The sequence below is a fragment of the Homalodisca vitripennis genome, unplaced genomic scaffold (assembly GCF_021130785.1).
Source record: "Homalodisca vitripennis isolate AUS2020 unplaced genomic scaffold, UT_GWSS_2.1 ScUCBcl_2272;HRSCAF=6846, whole genome shotgun sequence".
Lineage (NCBI taxonomy): Eukaryota > Metazoa > Arthropoda > Insecta > Hemiptera > Cicadellidae > Homalodisca > Homalodisca vitripennis.
This window is the reverse complement of record NW_025778396.1, coordinates 27570-47406: the sequence shown is the minus strand read 5'-3', so window position 1 is coordinate 47406 and position 19837 is coordinate 27570. Positions and strand designations below refer to the sequence as shown.

Below are 19837 nucleotides of genomic sequence, written 5' to 3'. Positions count from 1 at the left end.
CACACTTGTGTTAAACTCCATAAGTGTGAATACAAACAAAAATTAAATTACAAGTACGTATAAAATTTTAAATCTTTAGAAATATACAGTGATCTTATCTTTTGATCATAAAGTGCACAGTATTGATCCGTGTAAACATTATCGTGCAAACTTTATAACTAACTATTTAATTTGGATGCTTACAAAGAGCTATTTGTCACATTTTAGTAACAGCATTATACCGCAATGGTAACTTACGTCCAATCCCTCTTACAACTTTTATTAAGTGAATTACCTTATTTTTACTCATTGTTTTGAAAGTTAAATAAATATTGTAAGTTCTCAGTTAATATCCATTCTAATAAATTTTCTTTATAATGCATTCTACGGCTTTTATTTTAGTTTGCCTCTCCTAATTATAATTAATAATTCAAAGTTTCATATTTTAGAGTCAATTTTAGGAATTTTCATGGTCGTTTTTTGTTAAATAAGAATTTTGAGCTTGAGGAAACATCAGTCCCCGAGATTTATTGTACAGTAATGGGAAAGCGGAAGGGATTGTGGTAATGAAAAGAATTGTTTGTATCATATCCACACGTTAAAAATGTATTAGATCTACGACAGTTGGGGCTGGGTGTGAGATGCCATCAGTTGTTTCGTTGAGATGTCGCTGTCCGTGTACAACTCTTATAACTTTCTCTAGACTGTTATTGCTTTAACGCAATTTTCCGTTTTTGGCCAGTCACATCTTAATGAACATATTTAGATTATGGTAAGTTAGGTAACAGCTCAAAATTCTTCGTGTAAGATGCCAACTTTTCTAGATAATCCTATCTGTTATCGTAATGATGACACATCCCTGGGTGTTTTATAACAATGAATGATAATTATACATTGATGTATAACATTTCAAGTTCCAGTTTAAGTGTTACTTATTACATATGTCTGACTCATCCAGACGTTTATGTATAACTGACAGTATTTTGCCGAAAACAATAGAAAAGTTAGTAGTGATGTAGTCCTGTATGCTATATACTTTTAAACTGTGCCAAGATCCTTTCTATAAAGAACTTACAGTCCTGCTAAAGTCCGATAAATACGTAAGTGATTAATAATAAAACTATTTTTAATCGGTAAATGGAAGAATTTTCAAATATCTCAAGACGAGAGACTAATTCTCCTCTTACCACTTACACACAATGGTAAATCATAACCATTTCAGTGTTATTAGTAAAATAAAACAAATGTTCCAGTTATTTTATGCTATTAAATGACATACTATGTAATATGACAAAATTATTTATAATTAATTATGATTTCTCTTAATGACTATTAATTGAAACATTCCAGTAAAATTGTGAGAAACAAAACTATATCTTAATAAACTACGAAGTGTAGATTCTGGTTACATGGTTTAATTTTTTAGTTGTATATTTCTTCTTTTTAATTTATTTAAGCGTATACTTTTATTACATTACTGTTCAATACATTACCAATGCATAATATGGAATTAATAAAATAGTCTACTAATTGTGTTTTTTATATTTCTAAGGCAGTGATGTAAAGGTGACAGTTATGGCTGCCCTTTCGTTACGTCACGGTTGGACGCCACCACTCATCGCCCGTCTGTCTAATCTACAGACGGTAGCCGGCCATATAGCCACAGCGATTTGCTTTACTGGTCACAGACCGCAGAAGGTTTCGGTTTTAGATTGTTGACTGAAATGCTTTGAGCAAAGCAAACCAAACAGACTTCATGTTCACGTGTGTTACTTCCATCGAATCGATGATTATTTCACGTGATGTTTTTTCAGCCTCTTCATTTTTCTATTCTACGAAACAGTCCAGTCAATCTGGCACTTTTACATCGGTCTACCTTAGTATGGATAACTGAATTTCGTGTACATCCTAGCGGTGGAATAGAGACTTCGATTAAGTAGGAAACTCTAAGACAGAGGTCCTTACTGGGATTTAATGAAGAGCCTAATTACTTTAAAATAATCCAAGGACCTGACTTACATATATTTTTTTTCTGAGATACACGCATATCAGGATAAACCTACAATGTTAATTCACACATAGATTGTTTATAGGACTTTAAAACACACATTTAAACCTTTATGTATATTTTAAAAATTTACAAAACTCATAACATTTTTTTATTTATTAGGGAACAAACAAAACATCCTTTATATTAAAAATGAAAAATTGCCTATATTAAATAGGCGGAGTTTTACATTTATATGTATAGTTTGAATAGCTTGTATTTGTTTTTTTTTTTTAATTTTAGTAGTGTTACAAATCAAAATATTTGAAAAGATTATATAAAAGTTTTATTTTAAAGTAGTATATAACAAATTTTGAAGTTAATTGACGGTATTAGAGTTAACACGCCACGGTAGTTGGGAAATGGACACCGTGGTTATCTACAAGGCAGTAAGGGTTACTACATGGGACAGTTTTTGGTGTTGTACTGAACTGTTTTGAAGACATAACGCTGGAAATCATAGATAACAAGAAACACACTACAGGAATATAATCACAAAATGATATTTCCTTTTCAATTATTGTAAAATATTGTTAGTTGTGATTTAACTACGCTCTAAAACCACATAGAGTTTTATTAAGAAGGATGAACATAATAAGTTAATAACATTGAAATTATGATCGGTAATTGCGCTGTTAAATTCACTGATACCAGAACAGAAATATAATTTAACCCTATATAAGGACAATGATCCTGTGGTCAGGAATCGATTCATCACTTGGGCTATGCCATTAAAAAATCAAATACGGCCAGATCAAATCAGATTGCCTCTACCTTTAACATAAATTGGATATACCTCATGTTATTCACTCTCATCGTCATTGTCAAAGTATTTTTGCTCACTGTTTAAGCTTTATTCATAATTTTTCTTAAAAGATCAGGCTTCTGTAATCTAAACAAAATTTTACGCTGTCTCCAGAGGCTAGCAGTGCATTTCATTAAGTTAAAAGAAGATGTAGCTGCTACAACTAGAGTACCTATCCAGGATAGAATACCATTTACAGCAGAAACGGACATATATGAAAGTGTGACCGACTCTACACTGTCACAAACAAGACTCCCTGTTCCTTCTTTGTCAGTAACAGTTTCAAAATCTGAATGAAAGCAATTTTCTGTTGAAAAAGAGGCGTAGGCAACTGTAGATTGTCTAAGGAATGGCGACACTTTCTTGTCGGTCGACCCAATGCTCATAACTTATCAAAAATCCATTGCTTTTGTGTTTGATCATACAAGGTCGGAAGAAATAAAGAATTAAATGATTCAACGTTAGCACTTCTTATTTTAAATGTTGTATCGTTTATCACACAGGAAAAGAAAACGGAGTTGTTAACACCATGTCATGATTATATGGTTCCATTCAAGGCAGGCCTATAATCGTCAAGAAATACATAAGAACCTTTTCCAGCGTGGAGCAACAAGACTTTATCACTGTATAAAAAAAAACAAGTTGTATCCTGCGCAGAGTATGTGCAGAGTTGAAACATAGGTTTTGCAGCTACAAGGGGAATCTATTAAAGGCAACATCATCATTTGACAGATTAAATATAGATTTTAAAGGACCTCTGCTCAGTGTCAATCAAAACAAATTCATGTTCACTATTGTTGATAAATATTTTCGCTATCCATTTGCATTTCCATTCTGAGATATACCGTTATCAACAATCAAGTGAACCCTTCAATCTTGGAATGTATTCTTTTATCCATTCAGACCATGAAACGGGACTGATCTCGCAAGAACTGAATTAATGTCTTGAAATTCATGAGATAGCGTCGTTATTCTTCAGTGTACAGTTCCAGAGGCAACGGTCAACTTGAAAAGTATAATAGTAAAGTTTGAAAAACCATAACAGTTGCCCATTAACAGAGCCAAGATTTTCCAACCAAACGCTAGGAATCAATAGTTCTACCAGAAGCCCTCCACTTGTTTAGATCCCTTTTTTGTACATATACGAATACTACTTCACATGAGTTGATGTTGAAAAATCCAAGGAGATCTCACTATGGTAATTGAGTTCTATCATGGTTGGCCCTGTTCCCATTTAGAATCACTCTGATCTAGCAAATTTTACCATTTAGTGGAATAAGTTTACCTCAACCAAGCGAGTCGACCTGGCTATGCACACGTCAAATTCTCAGACAGGCTGGATAAAGCAGTATCAATCAGACATTTAGCTACAGCACCAGAACCCGACTTCCATGGAAATCAAGATCCAGTCAGTTATTCACGGAACTCAGTTGATGAAGCAACTCCTGATATACATGAATCACCGGTTTGCGACAGAGATAAAATCACCATTTTATACAGGTATGTCAAATAAGACTACTTATTCACCAAAAGGCAGACATTCTTTGCATACAACTAGCAGTCCCCGACCATGGCTTTCTCGCGGATACCGCCACGGTACCTGCAGGACTATGTCACAAAATGAAGCTGGGGAAATAACACAATATTTTACATAGCCTTACTCATGTGTTCTTTGTTATAGTCTACATTTATTATCAGTTTCCTTGCTTTATTGTTTACATTTAACTACTGTTTAATACTAAAGCTGTTTCATTCATCAGAACAATGATACCTGTACATTTACTAGCAGATATACATAAAGCCTTTATCGATATGTGTGCTGAGAGGTAGTCATATATTAAAATACAAGGGTTATTCCAAAAATAAGGTCCGTACTACGCTGTACTGATATTTTTATTTGAAGAACTTATTTACTTGCTTGTCTAGGGTAGAGAATGAAACTCAAGTCAATTATCATACACTAATTGTTCCATCCAACCACTGTCATATACTCTCAATCGAGAATAGTTAGCCCCATTTACCTCATTTCTAATTACCATTAAATTAAGTAAGGAGCCAATATATTCCCGATCGTATTCCCGCAATACACAAAAGTGAATCGATATTTTCTATCATTAATACTTTTCTCCGGTTGTTGTAGAATCATTGGGTAAAAGAAATTTTTAGATTTGAAGTTGTCTTGCCACTCGGCATCTTTAATATATATTAAACAAGTATAGTATTCAGGGGGAAAATTTTTCTACTTCTTCAAAGTTACCAAAAGCTTGTGTTTGCTGTCTTCATTTACAATGGCTAGCTTCTAACTAATATTTATTACAATACAATATTTAAAGCTTAATTCTTATGTCTATATGCGAAAGATTACTTCCCCCATTCATTTCCCTCCAAGCATGTTGTTTTTGAAACTATACATTTTTGGAGGAAAAATATATAAGAAGCAGTTTACTATGCATCTAAAGTCTAACATACTTAAAAAATTTCCCATGTGCCCGAAAATTACACAGCCATTTCTTAAATCTGAAATATAATTTTCTTAAAGTTCTTTTTTAACTTTTTTTGTTAAGCTTTGAAATTTAATTTACTTTTTAGGCTGTCCTTACGTGTAATCAAAAACTTACTTAAACTAGAATTTATATACATTTATAAACTTTGAAATATAAATCATAAAAGTAATTCAATTCTAAATTATATTGTACTAACTTTAAAATCACAATATTTGTATTTGATAAAATATCTTGCTGTTTACTTTTGTTAATTTTAAGTTTAAGTGTCAGTAAAGTAGTATTGGCAACACTGTTTATAAGCGTCTTGATCATACTGAAATTGCCGATCCGGTGTGCACTGCCACTCTGTAGTCTGTCTGTAGTCATTACACAATGACATCAGGTTGACGTCATATTCTCTCTTATTCAGTTCAGTTCAGTTCAGTCGTTCGGGGTTTAGTCATCAACACAAGTTACTAAGTGAGTAGTGTTTTGTTGTTGTTAGATAACTGTCTTTTCAAATTTTATTGCTATTAACATCTCAGAAAGTTTTTATATTTTTAAATATCAGGATTAATTATCCTAAAGAGCGTGTTTGTTGTTGGGATTTGTATAAAATGTATAATTGGGATTTATAACAAGTCACTGCATAGTTTCTGTTTTGTATTACAACAAATAGCCTAATACATCAACTAGAATTTACTTGTAACCATGTCAGAGTATGATGAGATCGTGAAAGGTCCATTGAAGTTAAAATCTGGTGGTGTACAGAAAAGTAAAAAGAAAAATAAGCACAACAAAAAACTGTTAGAGCAAGTGTCTAATGATGCGGAATCAGCCAAGGAAGACAAAGTTGAAGTGACAGCAACCAAAGCAGAAATAGCTTTTCAAAAAATGCAAGAAAAGATGCAAAAGGAAAGAATTTTACAGAAAGCCTCTATGACTCACAAACAAAGAGTGGAAGAATTCAACAGACATCTGGATAGCCTCACTGAACACTTTGATATTCCTAAAGTCAGCTGGACAAAATAAAAGTTTATTTTTATATTTTGGACTTTTTTAATCAGCCAAAAATTATTAAGAAATTTTGTGATTATGTATTCTAATAGACTATAAACTTTATTGTGACTATAAACACAGAGGTGTGGGATGACAACAGTGTTTACTCAGGTATAGTGTGGGCTGCAATATAGTAAGATGCCACCACCACAATCATATTAGGGTAGGTAGGCTACTAAATCGTGATTAGAAATACCTAAACTCAAATACAAAACTATTCTCATTATAGTTATTGACAATTAATTATTGTCAGCACGTATTAATGTATTGAATAATGATGTTCAAAATTAATTTAATCAAAGTAAAATTGTTTGCATAGTATTTGAGTAATGGTCGCGAGGGGTAGGGTCCAATAAGCGGACCCCGGTATTTATTTACAATACCGTGACCATGAAAAATGGACTTTTTTTTTTCATGGGTTGGGCATTTTATAGCCAAGTATTATTATCACAGGTGCATATATAAACTGGGGGGAAAGTATATCATTGTATTATATTGATGCCTTTTCGGCCATTATTGCATTAAGGATGGAAAATAACCGACAAAATTTTGTCGAACAACACTTGGAGGGTTAAGGATCAGGGGCATCACGTGATCTGGGATTCGACTTTTGCAAGCTCGAGTTAATTTTTGTTTCTAAAAGAGCAAGCAGTGCGCAGCACTGCGCAGCGGGCAGGCATCGTTGACAGGATTAACGTCATCATTTCAGTAAAATTGCCAGAGGTACTGTCAAAAACAGAGTTTTCAGAGGATTTCAAAAAATCGTAACTCCTTTGATTTTCGTTGCCGACGAATTTTTTCTTCACTATTGTTTTCAGGAAAAATTGTAGTTTTCAGGAAAAAAAAATTAACATACCTTTCCATGGTCACGATTTTGTAAACTGATACCGCGGACCCGGTTTTTTATATCGAAATTGGCAAACGATATTACTTTAATCATAACCATCGATATAATCAATCGATACTGATTAATTATTTTTAACAATTAACTTAAATAATCTATATGAACAGCTGTAAACACTTTTAAATAATACAATTAAGGTAATATTTTAAATTTCACATAAGTAACATTGTGTATTAAAAATGGCTGTCAATCTTAGGAAGCTTCACGAAATTGCTTTAAAAGACGATAAAACATGTTTTTTATGGCTTCAGAATGTTGGGTTAGTACCTAAGAATCCATTATGTGATATTTGTGGAAAGGTAACAAATGTAAACTGTCAGAGGAGCTAACATGGTTGTTACATCATTAACCCTTTGAATGCCACAAGGCAAAAAATTTAGTACAAAAGAAATGCACTAGCAACTATTGCAAGTCATATGCGAAAAATGCCAGGGAATAATAAGAAATATTACCGGGCTTCCGGAAAAAGGAATATATTTTTTTTTATTTTTCATACTATTTTTATGAAAGAGGTATCAAAATGTTTGTAAAAAATTGTATTACAATAAAATGTTACAAAAACAAATGAAACAACATAAAATAATATTAGTTTTGGCATGTCAAAACCAAAAAAATGTATAAAGCAATTTTTTATTTTTTAGTTTTTATTTTTTTTTTGACAAATTAATAAGAAAACAATTTTACCATGGGAAGAATTTTTTTAATATTCTTTATTATAACATTGTTAATGTGAAAAAAAATAATGGTTGACTTTTTTTATATAATTACTATAGTTACATAACAATGCTTGAAATTATGTACATAATGAAAAAATCATTTTTCAGTACCGGTAACACAACACTAAAACAAAAATAATTAATGCATTACTTACATTTAACCTTTGGTTCTAAAGTATATCTTAATATATGGTCTTCATATTTTCCCAAAAAATATGTACACACACACACACACACACACACGCTCGCGTGCACACGCGCACGCACGCACGGGAGATATCAATTTAACAAAATCATTTTAGAGATCCTAACCTCAAAATGATGTATACACACCCATGTGACCGAACGTATTATTTTAGATATTACGCATAGCCTACTATACGTAGCGAGTTGTTTACGCGCGCCAACGATGTTACGCGCCCGGTTGATCACCCCGCCAGCTGTTGTTGCTTCTATTATTCTGTGTTTTTTTATCTTCACTAATATAAAGTATTATGTGAACTATTATTTATCTATTGCAGGATAGTTAACAAATAAAACAATATTGGTCGTGAAAAGAATTCATGAAAAATAAAGCGTTAAAAAAATTACGATAACAGACGGCGACGACGGATCGTCACCGTGGCACTTTTCGCAAGGGTTTTTGGCGACGATGTATCATCGCCGTGGCAACGCAAAGGGTTTAAATTCACATTTTAATTTAAAACATATGATTGTTATTACTTTTATATCGATTGATAGTCTATGATTCGATATGCAAATATTAGGTATCGATGATTATATTCTTCGATATAAAAAACCCGGGGTCCGCTTATTGGACCCTACCCGTCGCAAGTACAATGGTGATGTCCATGTGTTTTTTGTGACACAAACTGTCAGACACATGTATCCTTCAAAATAGTAAAATGTAAATAAAGTCACTTGTTTTTTACATTAAAAAGATATACATAGTCTAGTTTTTTATTTAGCATTAAATCATTCCTTTTTAGGGCTACAGTATAATAAGAGGCCATCACCACAATAGAATCTGAAAAAAACATAGGCTATTCTTAAAAACAGTAAAAAGTAACTAAATGTTCTGTTTTGTTTGTTACATTTTATAGATACACAATGTAGATAGTTTTTATATAAAGTAGCCTAATTCGTGTCAACATTTTTGTTTCTATAGTTTAGATAATTATAAATATGACTCTATTATGGTGGTGGCCTCTTATTATACTGCAGCCGTTTTTAGATAACTATAAAAACCACTGAACGATACTTTAATTTGAAATACCTATTAAGTAATTTGGTTAGAAATTTTTGTTTTAGTTATTTAGGTAATCATGAATATCGATTGTGGTTGTGGCCGCTTATTATACTGCAGTTAAAGTGTGTGGTATTGATAGTCCAATTAAGTTTATGAGTGAATTTAACGCCAGAGTTTCCAATCATAATTTTAATATTGTTATCTATTCTGCTCATCCTCTTGAACAAAACTCACTACTTTGGTATTATCTGGAGGCCCCTTTTTTAGGTTAAGTTTTACCACGGACAAAAAAATTACATTATTAGAATGAACAGACTTTATTTGAACTACTTTGACAACTATATGTCATTATGATAATCAGTACTTGTTTTTTGCTTCCCAAACGGAAGTAAGGCTGCGTTATAATAAGCGTCCGACACTCGCATAATCGATAATATCAAATCATGAGTAGAACAATGTAAATACTGTCAGATATGTTTACCCTGTTGAGTAATTGTAAGTAACAAACAACTGCTCAAACTTAGAACAAAGTTGTATAATTTTCTATAATCTAAATGTATATATTTCTTTGACATATAAAATATAGCTTTACTATAAGATAATCTTAAAAGTCGATAACTTAATTCAGTTTGAAATTATTCTCCTAAATTAAAAACAGTACAATCTTGAATGTGCCTTATATCAATTGTTAAATATTTGTGATTATTTTTTTGGGAAGCTGCAATTATGGTGGCTGCTACCAAACAACATTGGAAAAATGAAAATAACCCTTGTTCACTAAGTAGTTATTCAGGAAGTCTAGTTCTTAAGCTGATTTTATAGCAATTTAAGCTGCAAAACGTGGTGAACAACTGCATATGTTACAGATGTTCTTACATATAAATACAAGTTAGCTAAATACTGTCCTATATTGAACCAGTTGATCTACTTTTAGTATATTTGAACTAACTATTTTAATCAATAATATTGTGTATTGTTTCAGATAAAACATACGTGGCTCAAAATGGAATTAAGAGAGCCAAAAAGAAAACGAGTTGGAAACCACATCAAACCTCAGCAACCATTTCCAATTCTGATAGAAAGTGAAAGTGGAATTCCAGCTGACAGTGACTTGTGGCCGGTTTATATTGGCAATTTCACCGGCGACTGTGTTATTATATGTAATCCAGAGGAAATGAAGTCTTTATATACTATGGTACTTATCCTGCTCTCTACTTCTTTGTCTGTTTCGTATAAATATATTAGTTTTATGTTCTTCTAGAAATATTAATTTGAAATAACTTTATCCTTTATTCCTAGTAATGGCGGTCGTGTGGTACTTACGCAACACCAACAATACCAGATGTCCAAGTAAATTACATGATTCACAATCCAATGTATGATTGGGTTAGTGATTATATTTTGCAGGTATTCTTAAGTCCACACCGTCTGATTCAATAGCTATTACTGTCGGAACTGTGGTTTTAATGTCAAATTGCAGATGTTCATAAAACCTTGTGCTTTCACATGGGAGCTTTGTATACAACTCTCTTATTAGATGGTATGGTTAAATTTTTTAATCATGATTCCTTCTTGTATACCATGTATAAGCAAAGGTTTATTTCACATATTGGTAAATCTTAAGATCAGCGACTACCGCTCCAATCGCCGTAATTTTTTGCATACTAACACAGGTTAACGTAATTTCACCGAAAAAAATAGTCCCGATTATCGCTAACATATAAAAACCAGTTTTTCGGCAGTACAATGTTGGCAATACAAAACACATAAATAACAAGATTTTCTACTATCAAACTAAAAACAATGGCCGACCATGGTCGTTTTGATGAGTTGACAGTAGTCACGTGACAAACAGGAAAGTTTCCGATTTGCCGGGCGGATCACGTGACCTATAGGACGGCTTCGATTGACCGCCAGACGTAAACAAACAAACCCACATGGACAAGGAATAATTAGTGAAGTTATTGAAATGGCGTGCGATGGTTCTTGTCACACGCTAAAAAGACCCTAGCTTGCCTATTCAAAACTCAGGTCACGGGATGCTTGCTCTTTTAGAAAAAAATTAACTCGAGCTTGCAAAGTCCAAGCCCAAATCACGCCATGACTGCTTACACACACAAAACTCAGAAAGAACTAACGCAGGCTGCATTTAAGGTTTCACTTTTTATAAAGGGTTAAAGTTTAAAGCTGCATTGTAAATAAGAACGCCTCTTGTAAATGTTTCAAGTCGTAAACAGAAGCCTAGATATTAGTGTCTCAATGCTAATGAATTGTTAAAAATATGATTCTGTCAATAATAATTGTTTATATAATATTTTAGTATAAACTCTCCCATAAGAAACTGTATATATTGAATATTTATTTACCCAAATCAAAATTTTGAGATTACAACATTTTTCCAATTTTGAATTGGGGAAATTTGTTTTATTAAGAACAAATTAATGAAAGCTATTTTGGGTTATAATATTAAAGTGGTTCTACAGCAGCAAATGTGTAAGTTAGCCTAAATTAATTAATCTGAATTTAATGTATTTACCCACAAATAGTATTGTTTATCAAATTCTCTAATGTTTACTGTCCTCTAACCATATTACCAATTTGTATTTATTTTATTTAACAAGAAAATTATAAAGTATTTTATTTATTTGATTGCAATGTTTTAGGGATTCTTCGGTAAAGGCTCATTGTCAAGAGGGTATCCTTCATTTGGACTAATAAAGAAAGGAATCCCACCAATCATAAAGGAAAGGCAATGGCAAAGACGAAAATCCTGGATTGATAAAATGAAGAAAAACTTAAGTGACACATTTAAACAAGTGAACGACATAACGAATACCTCTGGTGACGTATATGAGGGAGAAAAAAGTGGTGAACAAATCAAACTTGGCACAAATGATGTGTCTCCCATGGATGTTGATAGCACCATTAGTGAAAGTTGTGTTGTTAAAGAGTGTGATGTACAAAACAGTGATTCAGATGTAAAAGATAGTGACATTCCTGATAGTGATGCACACCCAGATAAATTGAAAGACATGAAAGTAAGAGATTGTGAAGTGACGGAATTTTGATTTTACAGATAAAGTTTTAGTTTTAGCTGATTCCGATGATGATGACATTGAAAAGGTTCTTCGAGATCCTCAGCCACACATAGAAGATGAGAAGATTAAAACTGTAGTAGAAACGTTAAATCTTACATTGGAGGAGGCTTTTTTTCTCAGTTACGCTCTTGGTTGCTTGCAAGTTATCGATCTGTCAGGTCAGACTATGAGCTTAAAAAAGATGTGGCACACATTTTGTCAAATAAAACAAGACTTTATTGAATCTTATGTTGCCTACCACCACTTTCGGGCCAAAGGTTGGGTTGTCAAATCAGGATTCAAGTTTGGAGGAAACTTTTGTAAGTGTATTATTTCTATATACTTTGTAGGTATATCAATTGGCTTTTTAAATGCCAAAGTTATAATATAAAAACTTTCAGTACAGTCATATTGAAACATAAAAAGGCTAAACGGAAATTACATTTTGTTTTGAACCTTTTCCCAAAATAGCAGGCACTTTTTGGTGATTTTGTAAGGGTTTTGTATTTTAATCACTGCTCATTATTTTTTAAGGTACAAACGTTTTAAAAACATCAATATCTTTATAAATAAATGTAGTTTCCCCAAAAAATATTAAATATTGAATCATTTCAGTGTATTTTTATTTTTTTACTGATTAACATAAAAATCTTAGTAAAGAATAAATTTTTCTCAAATGTATAGCACCCTCTCAGGTAATATGAAAGTTTTTAGAATAATTCTAAAATATACAAAAGTTTGCTTATATATCTGAATTAAAAATAAAAAAAATATTTAGGTAAAATAAGTTTATTGGTACTTTTGAATAATATATCTATAAAAAACTACAAAATCTGAAAAAAGTTTGTATAGCACTATTATGTATACCATTGTGACATTTTGGAATCTATTGGATGAACAAATATTTTTTTCTAAGAGATAAATATATGTAGAAGAGAAAAGTATGATATTTATAGAATTGTACATTGTATAAGATATTTTTATATGGCAACAAACTTTTTTTAAAGTTTTACAAAAGTCAAAATTGTGAAATAAATTCCTAACATTTTTAGCTAACAATTTTCTTTTCATCTAGAAATTATTTATAATGATAGTACATTTATTGAAGTTTACAAAGTACAACAATGTATTTTTATCTCTATTATTTTTTTGTTAAAAAATTAAAAACAAGCGATGGTCATGGAAATAAAACGCTAATACCTTCAGAAAAAGTAAAAAAAATGTACTGTCTAAAATACATGAATATGCTTTTATAATAAATACATTAAAGTTCAAATTAACACTCATTATGGAATAACTATAAATTGTCTACAAAATAATAAAACACTGAACCTACGTGAACATAGGCTTACTTTCAGTTTCACAAAAATCCAACCTATTCACTAAAACTTAACCTAACCTCTACATTTTTCACTTCATTAATTAAAAAAAAAACACTAAACAAACTTTTATTTATACACACTAAATAACGAAAAATCTAAAATATCCCAATAAATAGCAAGCAATAAACTAATACCGGCGTTGGCGTAATAACAACACAGAAATCAACATGGCAACCAAGCGATGCGTTGTTCTTCTCTACTGGCTTAGTCGGTGATTGTGCAAACAGAACAAAAATAAAATACTAGTTCATAGTCTTCGTTGACGATACTGTTGCTTAGAGCAATTCGTCTTCTTTGTTTTGATATGATTTTCACTATTTCCAGACAACGATAAAGTTACAAAAATAATAAAATTTAATGAAGCTATTTTCGACGCATTAGGCATTTTGGGATTTTACAAAACACGAGTTTTTCAAACGCTTATTTTATAAACATTTATTTTCCTACTGGTAATTGAAAAGATGTTTCTGAAAGCCAAGAATACAATGTTTTCAATGACAACACTTACGATCGTGTAGAACGTAAACTCACGATAGGGAATTTTGACAAACATACGGTAATTTTAGCGTGTTCGGAAATTACGCAAACAAACGGCAATCGGAAATGTGAACATCCAAGTTTAGAATTTTATAATGAAAGATTTAACGTAATTATAGAACGTTTTATGAGATAATATGAAACCTTGGATCTTTATCTTTAGATTTACGTATGTTTTACTTCAAACAAAGTAAAAATAGGCTTGCTGTGAGAGATCATATTACGACATAGTTAATGCGTCGAAAATAGCTTAGTGCCATTTTGAAACTTTAGTTAATGCGTCGATAATCGCTTAAAGCCTGTAAAATATAAGGTATTTTCTAGTATATGTTTTGCCATTTCTTACAATCTGAAGTAATGTTAGAAATGTTCTGTCATTGTATATAATTATATATATATATACAATATTATAGGACAATGAATCACTTTTCTATTAGGTATTTTCCACGTTAGGTATTGGACATGTTTGATGTATGTTCATAACAATCAATCTTTGTTGATTCAAATCCTGTTTATGTTTAATTTTAATATTGTTAAATATCTCAGCAGTTTCACTCTCCAAGTCTTGTTAAATACTTATTTACACATCTGGAATAAAACAACAAGCTTATTAGAACCATGCAAACAAAACCAGTAAGATAAAATGTAATGATTTTTGTAAAAATATAATTGGCTGAGCGCTAGCGAACCCTATCACCCAAGCGGCTGAAAAATTTAATTTCATTGTAATTTTGCACGAGGTTCCAATTCTGTATGAGGAACATCGAGTTTGATGATGGTGAATATCCCTCCATTTGATGTAGCTGAGCATCAATAAGCCTATAAATCAGGTTGATATCTCAATAATGGTTTGACTTACATACTTAAAATTCTGTATATTTTCTTTAGCTATCACCAAAAGTTCTTGTGAAATTCCACTGAACTATCCGTTTATCTTCTTGTGTCTCTGTTTTCTGCTGTATATCTCAAAAATAAATGAAGCTGTAAACTTGAAATTTTCATGTAGCATCATTTCTACTTAGACAACGTCAGATCATTTGAGATAATGGCTAGGATATCTCGAAAATGATGTGATAATGATAAATACTTTGTGTCATACATCATGTACAAGCATTGACATAGTTATGTATTAAGTTTATTACTGCAAGCCATATAAACATTCTTTCATCTGTAGACCTTAAATTTTGTATGAAACTTAATTTTTCTGCATAGACAAGAATCAGTTGAATTAAATATGCTTGTCTATCCATGTGGTTTAAAATTCAATGAAGGTGCTGTCTATCCATGTGATTTAACTGAGCGTCATCACTCAGCAGGCTGTCAGATTTAATGTTCAGTCTGCCAGGGGACGTAAGACATTTTTCTGTTAGTCCGCAGGACATTACAGGAATAAAATAGCCAGACTTATTTTGCACGCAACTATAGCGAAGCCTATTACATAACACATAGCATGGTGTACTGGTATCTTGTTTTATATGTTACTTACAAATCCAATACTACTTATTTGACTAATTAGATTAATCCAGAAATATTTTATAAGTTTATTGTTGGTTATATACATACTCTAGCTAAGTACAAACATAATTCTAAAGATTGGATTTTGATCTTTAGGTTTTGGCTTTTTTTTCTTTCTCCTTGGACTCCTACATTCAAATTACAATATCGTCACTTATTTTCTTCAACAAAATTAACGGACTTTGTCTGGTAATTAATGATTTAATTCACAAGAATAACAATATTCTGCAAAAATTATGCAATATTCGGTGATGTATGATGATTGTGTATTTTACTGGTTCAATATTATCAATTGCATATTTAGATCTTTTGGATTGTATCATTCACAGCATTTTAATTGATGATTGGGGAATGAGTTGCATTGTTGTCAATGCATGGATATCTTTTTGAGCTAAATGCTTACGAGACCAGAAAAAATTTGTACTATTTCCTGATACAACAATGAACCAGTACATACTTGTGCATAGGCACGTAGTGAGAACCATTGAAGAAATGTGTAATTGTCCCTCCAAAAATCGACTTTATCCTGTTGATGGTGTAAATATATTGAAATGTAGGTGGTTACTTTAAAGTGACATGTTTTTTATGGTAATGAAGAAAGTAATATTTTAAGGACTATTTGTTTAAGCCCTCCTTAGTACTTCTTGATTGGTTCAGAATGTTTTAAGTTACTACATAGTTAGGTCAAATGTGCTTAGTTAGCATTCAGTTGTCACCGTATCGGTGCTGGGACGACTCCGAGAGGCTTTCGCCTATTCCGGAGTGCACAAGAGTGCGCCCCCTTCCCCCCGCCGGAACTTCTAACCGCTTGCGCGGCAGCGTGTTAAAACGGTGGGAAGTGCAACTTTTGCTTCCATCATACCAGTGCAATGGCATGTGGTCCGGCAGTTTGCGTTCCGGCGCCCCCCTACCAGCTCACAGGGACTTGTGAGATACGCTCCCACCGGGCGTTCCATGGGGACCCTCCTGGGCCCGGCACGGTGTTAGAACCACTGCCACTACGAGTCCAACCTCAGTCCCCCGAACTCCGAAAAAAACAGAGGTTTTTATTCCGATACGACAGGGTAAGCAGTAAAATATAGTTAATGTTGAACTTTCATAGGAAAGAAGTGTTTACTGATTTATGTCTTTGTTTCCAGTGTTGTACAAACAAGGGCCTCCATTTTTTCATGCTTCTTACGTAGTTCTTGTGGAGAGAGTTGATAGCCAGCTGAATAGATACAATGATTCTCTTACTTGGACAAAGCTGCATGGTCTGAACAGGCTGGCAGAGAACTCTGGCAAAGTAAGTAATATCTCAAATTTTTGTTGATTTTAACTCTAAGACTGTTTTATGTATTTAGTATAATTTACAAAACAATGGAATCATTTATGACAGACTCATCAAGATTTGGATAAATTCCCAAGATTTAATGAGGCACTCCACATGATGCTTTACTAAGCTAAGCTACTAAACTTGTTTGGTTGAATTATCTCATCCTTTCATCTGGTCCTGCAATCTGGGACATTGGGGGTCAAAGCACTTTATCGGGCCCGATTTTATCCTCCCTCCAAATGACTAAGCTCAGCCAAAATGTGTAAAAATACTCTGGTTCAACAAAGAGATATTCTCAGGGCATATCAACTCAGCATGAAACAACTCCTTTCATTCCTAGATCTTTAAAGAACATCCAAATTATATGGCATAAAAATGACAACCACTTTGACTTATGAAGAACATGGCAAATCATACTTATTATGCTTTAAGGACTTATCAAGTTGAAATGGGATATTGGTATAATGCCACACCTTTTCGAAAATGATCACAATTTTAGCTTTGTATAGTTTTCAAATTAAAATTAGGATACAGATGTGACTGCTGCTGCTTCTGGTGGAAACTTAGTGGAGATTTTCAAAATAAGTGAAAATCTTCCTGTTTCTACTTTTTAAAACTAAAACTAAAAATCTTGAATAATTACTAGAGCTTAACCATGTCGCCGAAAAATTAGAAAATTCTATTAGTTAAGTCAAGGAGGAAGCTGAAGGCAATTTTGCTACACAGAAATAAAAAAGAACTTTGAAAAATACCAGTTAAAAATTGATCAAACTTCCAATTCCTAGTTGATACTTTTAACGGAAAAGGTGTTAAAATAATAAAAAAATACATTTCTTAACCTCTGTGATGCAAGATAATTATCATTTTATAATGTACTAGCGGGCCCGGCGCGCTTTGCTGCGCATTTCAATAATTTTTTGCAAAAGTTGCCCCGCGGCTTCGCACGCAATTTCCCGTTGAAAACAGTACACTATATTCACTTATTCTTTTTCTATCACATTCTAAACATTGCTGAGATAATTGATAGTCGTTCCATCGTGAGCCTCTTGGGCGTATTATGAAGGTATGTACCATATTCCTGCCTCTATCTAGCTGTTACCCACGGCTTCGCACGCAAATCTTAAGAACCGAAGTCCTTATATTACTTAGTAAATTTTTTTTTTTACTATAATAAATTTTAGATTAAATTAGTTATATCTCCGATGCCACGATTGAGCTTGCTTTGTTGTCTCGATCGAGAGAATATGTACACACGGAGTTTTGAGAACCATACTTCTGTCAAAAAAAAACAACTAAGGTTGATTTTATAACATTCTTTATATTTGTAGCCAACGTAAGATAGTAATTATGATATCTGCATTACTCTTCTGATCAAGCATGAGCATGGTTTATATTAAATAAATATTGCAGTTAAAGGTGAATTTTTACGTCAAATTTGAATTGTATTATCTGGATAGTAAAGTCTATGTTTAACAGTGATTGCAAAAACAGTTTAAACAAAATTTGTCGTTTCTCTTAAGCTTACTCTATGCTTTAAAACTATAAGTGTAATATATGTTTACAAAGAACAGCTGATTAAAAATTTGAAAAGACGTTTAACATATGTTTGCTGCAATGCATTTCTTATGGGTATTTCTGTAACCAGTGGGGCGGAATCCTGAATTGGGAAAGGGATGGGCATAGCTTATAAACCTTCTCCGTGGAAAAATACATATACGTACAAATTTTCATCATTATCGGTCCAATAGTTCACGATTCCATAAAGGACAAACATACAAACATTCATTTTTATATATATAGATTAATGTAGGCTAGATAACTATAATTTCTACATTATTTGTTTCGTGGACAATGAGTTTTCTTCCAAATTAACATCAACATTGGTTTTATATGTATGTCAGTTACTATGTACAGAGATTAATGTGAAAAATACTGCTGTTTTATATATACATCAACAGCTAATTGAATCAGCTGATTTATTTCTCATAATCTTCTGAATTAGTGCTTCCAGTTGTCAGTGTATAAAGGAATCTTTCTTACATGTTACTTCATGAACAATACACATACTAAAAACCATTTATCTGCATGATGAAACGAAAGCATTGCATAGTGAGGTGATATCACTAGGGTTAAGCATTAAATGCTTATGATTTCTTCATGATACTCAGGTAATGAGCTTTGTGTATTTTTCAGGACATAATCACTTGTCAGGTGGTTTTCCCTGACAGTCTTGCACCAGAAGATCTAATTACACCAAAATCACTAGCCAAGTTCCAAGTCAATGAATTACTGACAAAAAGATGGATCTCTTCTCAAGAAAGAGTTGAAAAAGAATTCTCTTAGTCGATCGATTACAAGAAAATGTTAAACATAATTCTAATATAAATATTTGTATGTTTATTACTCCTGGTTGATCGAATATAAGAAAATGAACATAATTCTAATAAAAATATTTGTATGTTTATATCTTCTTTTATTCACCCATGTTGTCTTACTGGCGATACCTTTACATAAATTATAGGACACCTGGGTCTGCTTTATTAACTTGTTTATTCCCAAGAATCATGTTTATACTGGCAGGTCTGGAAACTGAATCACAGATTATCGGATTGTCTTACTTGATATTCACCGTCTTGTGCCTTGGCGTTTCTTATGTCTTTTTGAGTTTATTTTATTTTTGAAAAAGCGTGAATCAAGTATGTCCCGAGTAATCCAGGTATTACTCTTCTCTTTATTACGCTCTTTAAAATTTTTGAATGAGCAAGTAAA

General features: G+C 32.3%; 2 protein-coding genes across 2 annotated transcripts; both read left to right on the top strand.

Moving 5' to 3' along the window:
- Positions 1-5734: 5734 nt before the first annotated feature.
- Positions 5735-12301, top strand: LOC124371930 (protein FAM32A-like). The gene is made up of 3 exons (XM_046830300.1): positions 5735-6484; positions 10225-10437; positions 11906-12301. The coding sequence occupies exon 1, from the start codon at positions 6026-6028 to the stop codon at positions 6344-6346; it is 321 nt and encodes a 106-aa protein (XP_046686256.1). The 5' UTR covers positions 5735-6025; the 3' UTR covers positions 6347-6484; positions 10225-10437; positions 11906-12301.
- A 7-nt stretch (positions 12302-12308) lies between these two features.
- LOC124371931 (tRNA-splicing endonuclease subunit Sen2-like) lies at positions 12309-19532 on the top strand (the record flags this gene model as incomplete). The annotated part of the gene is made up of 3 exons (XM_046830301.1): positions 12309-12639; positions 16893-17038; positions 19262-19532. Coding segments are annotated over 3 exons (627 nt in total), but the record flags the coding sequence as incomplete, so codon positions are not given.
- Between the last annotated feature and the right edge of the window lie 305 nt (positions 19533-19837).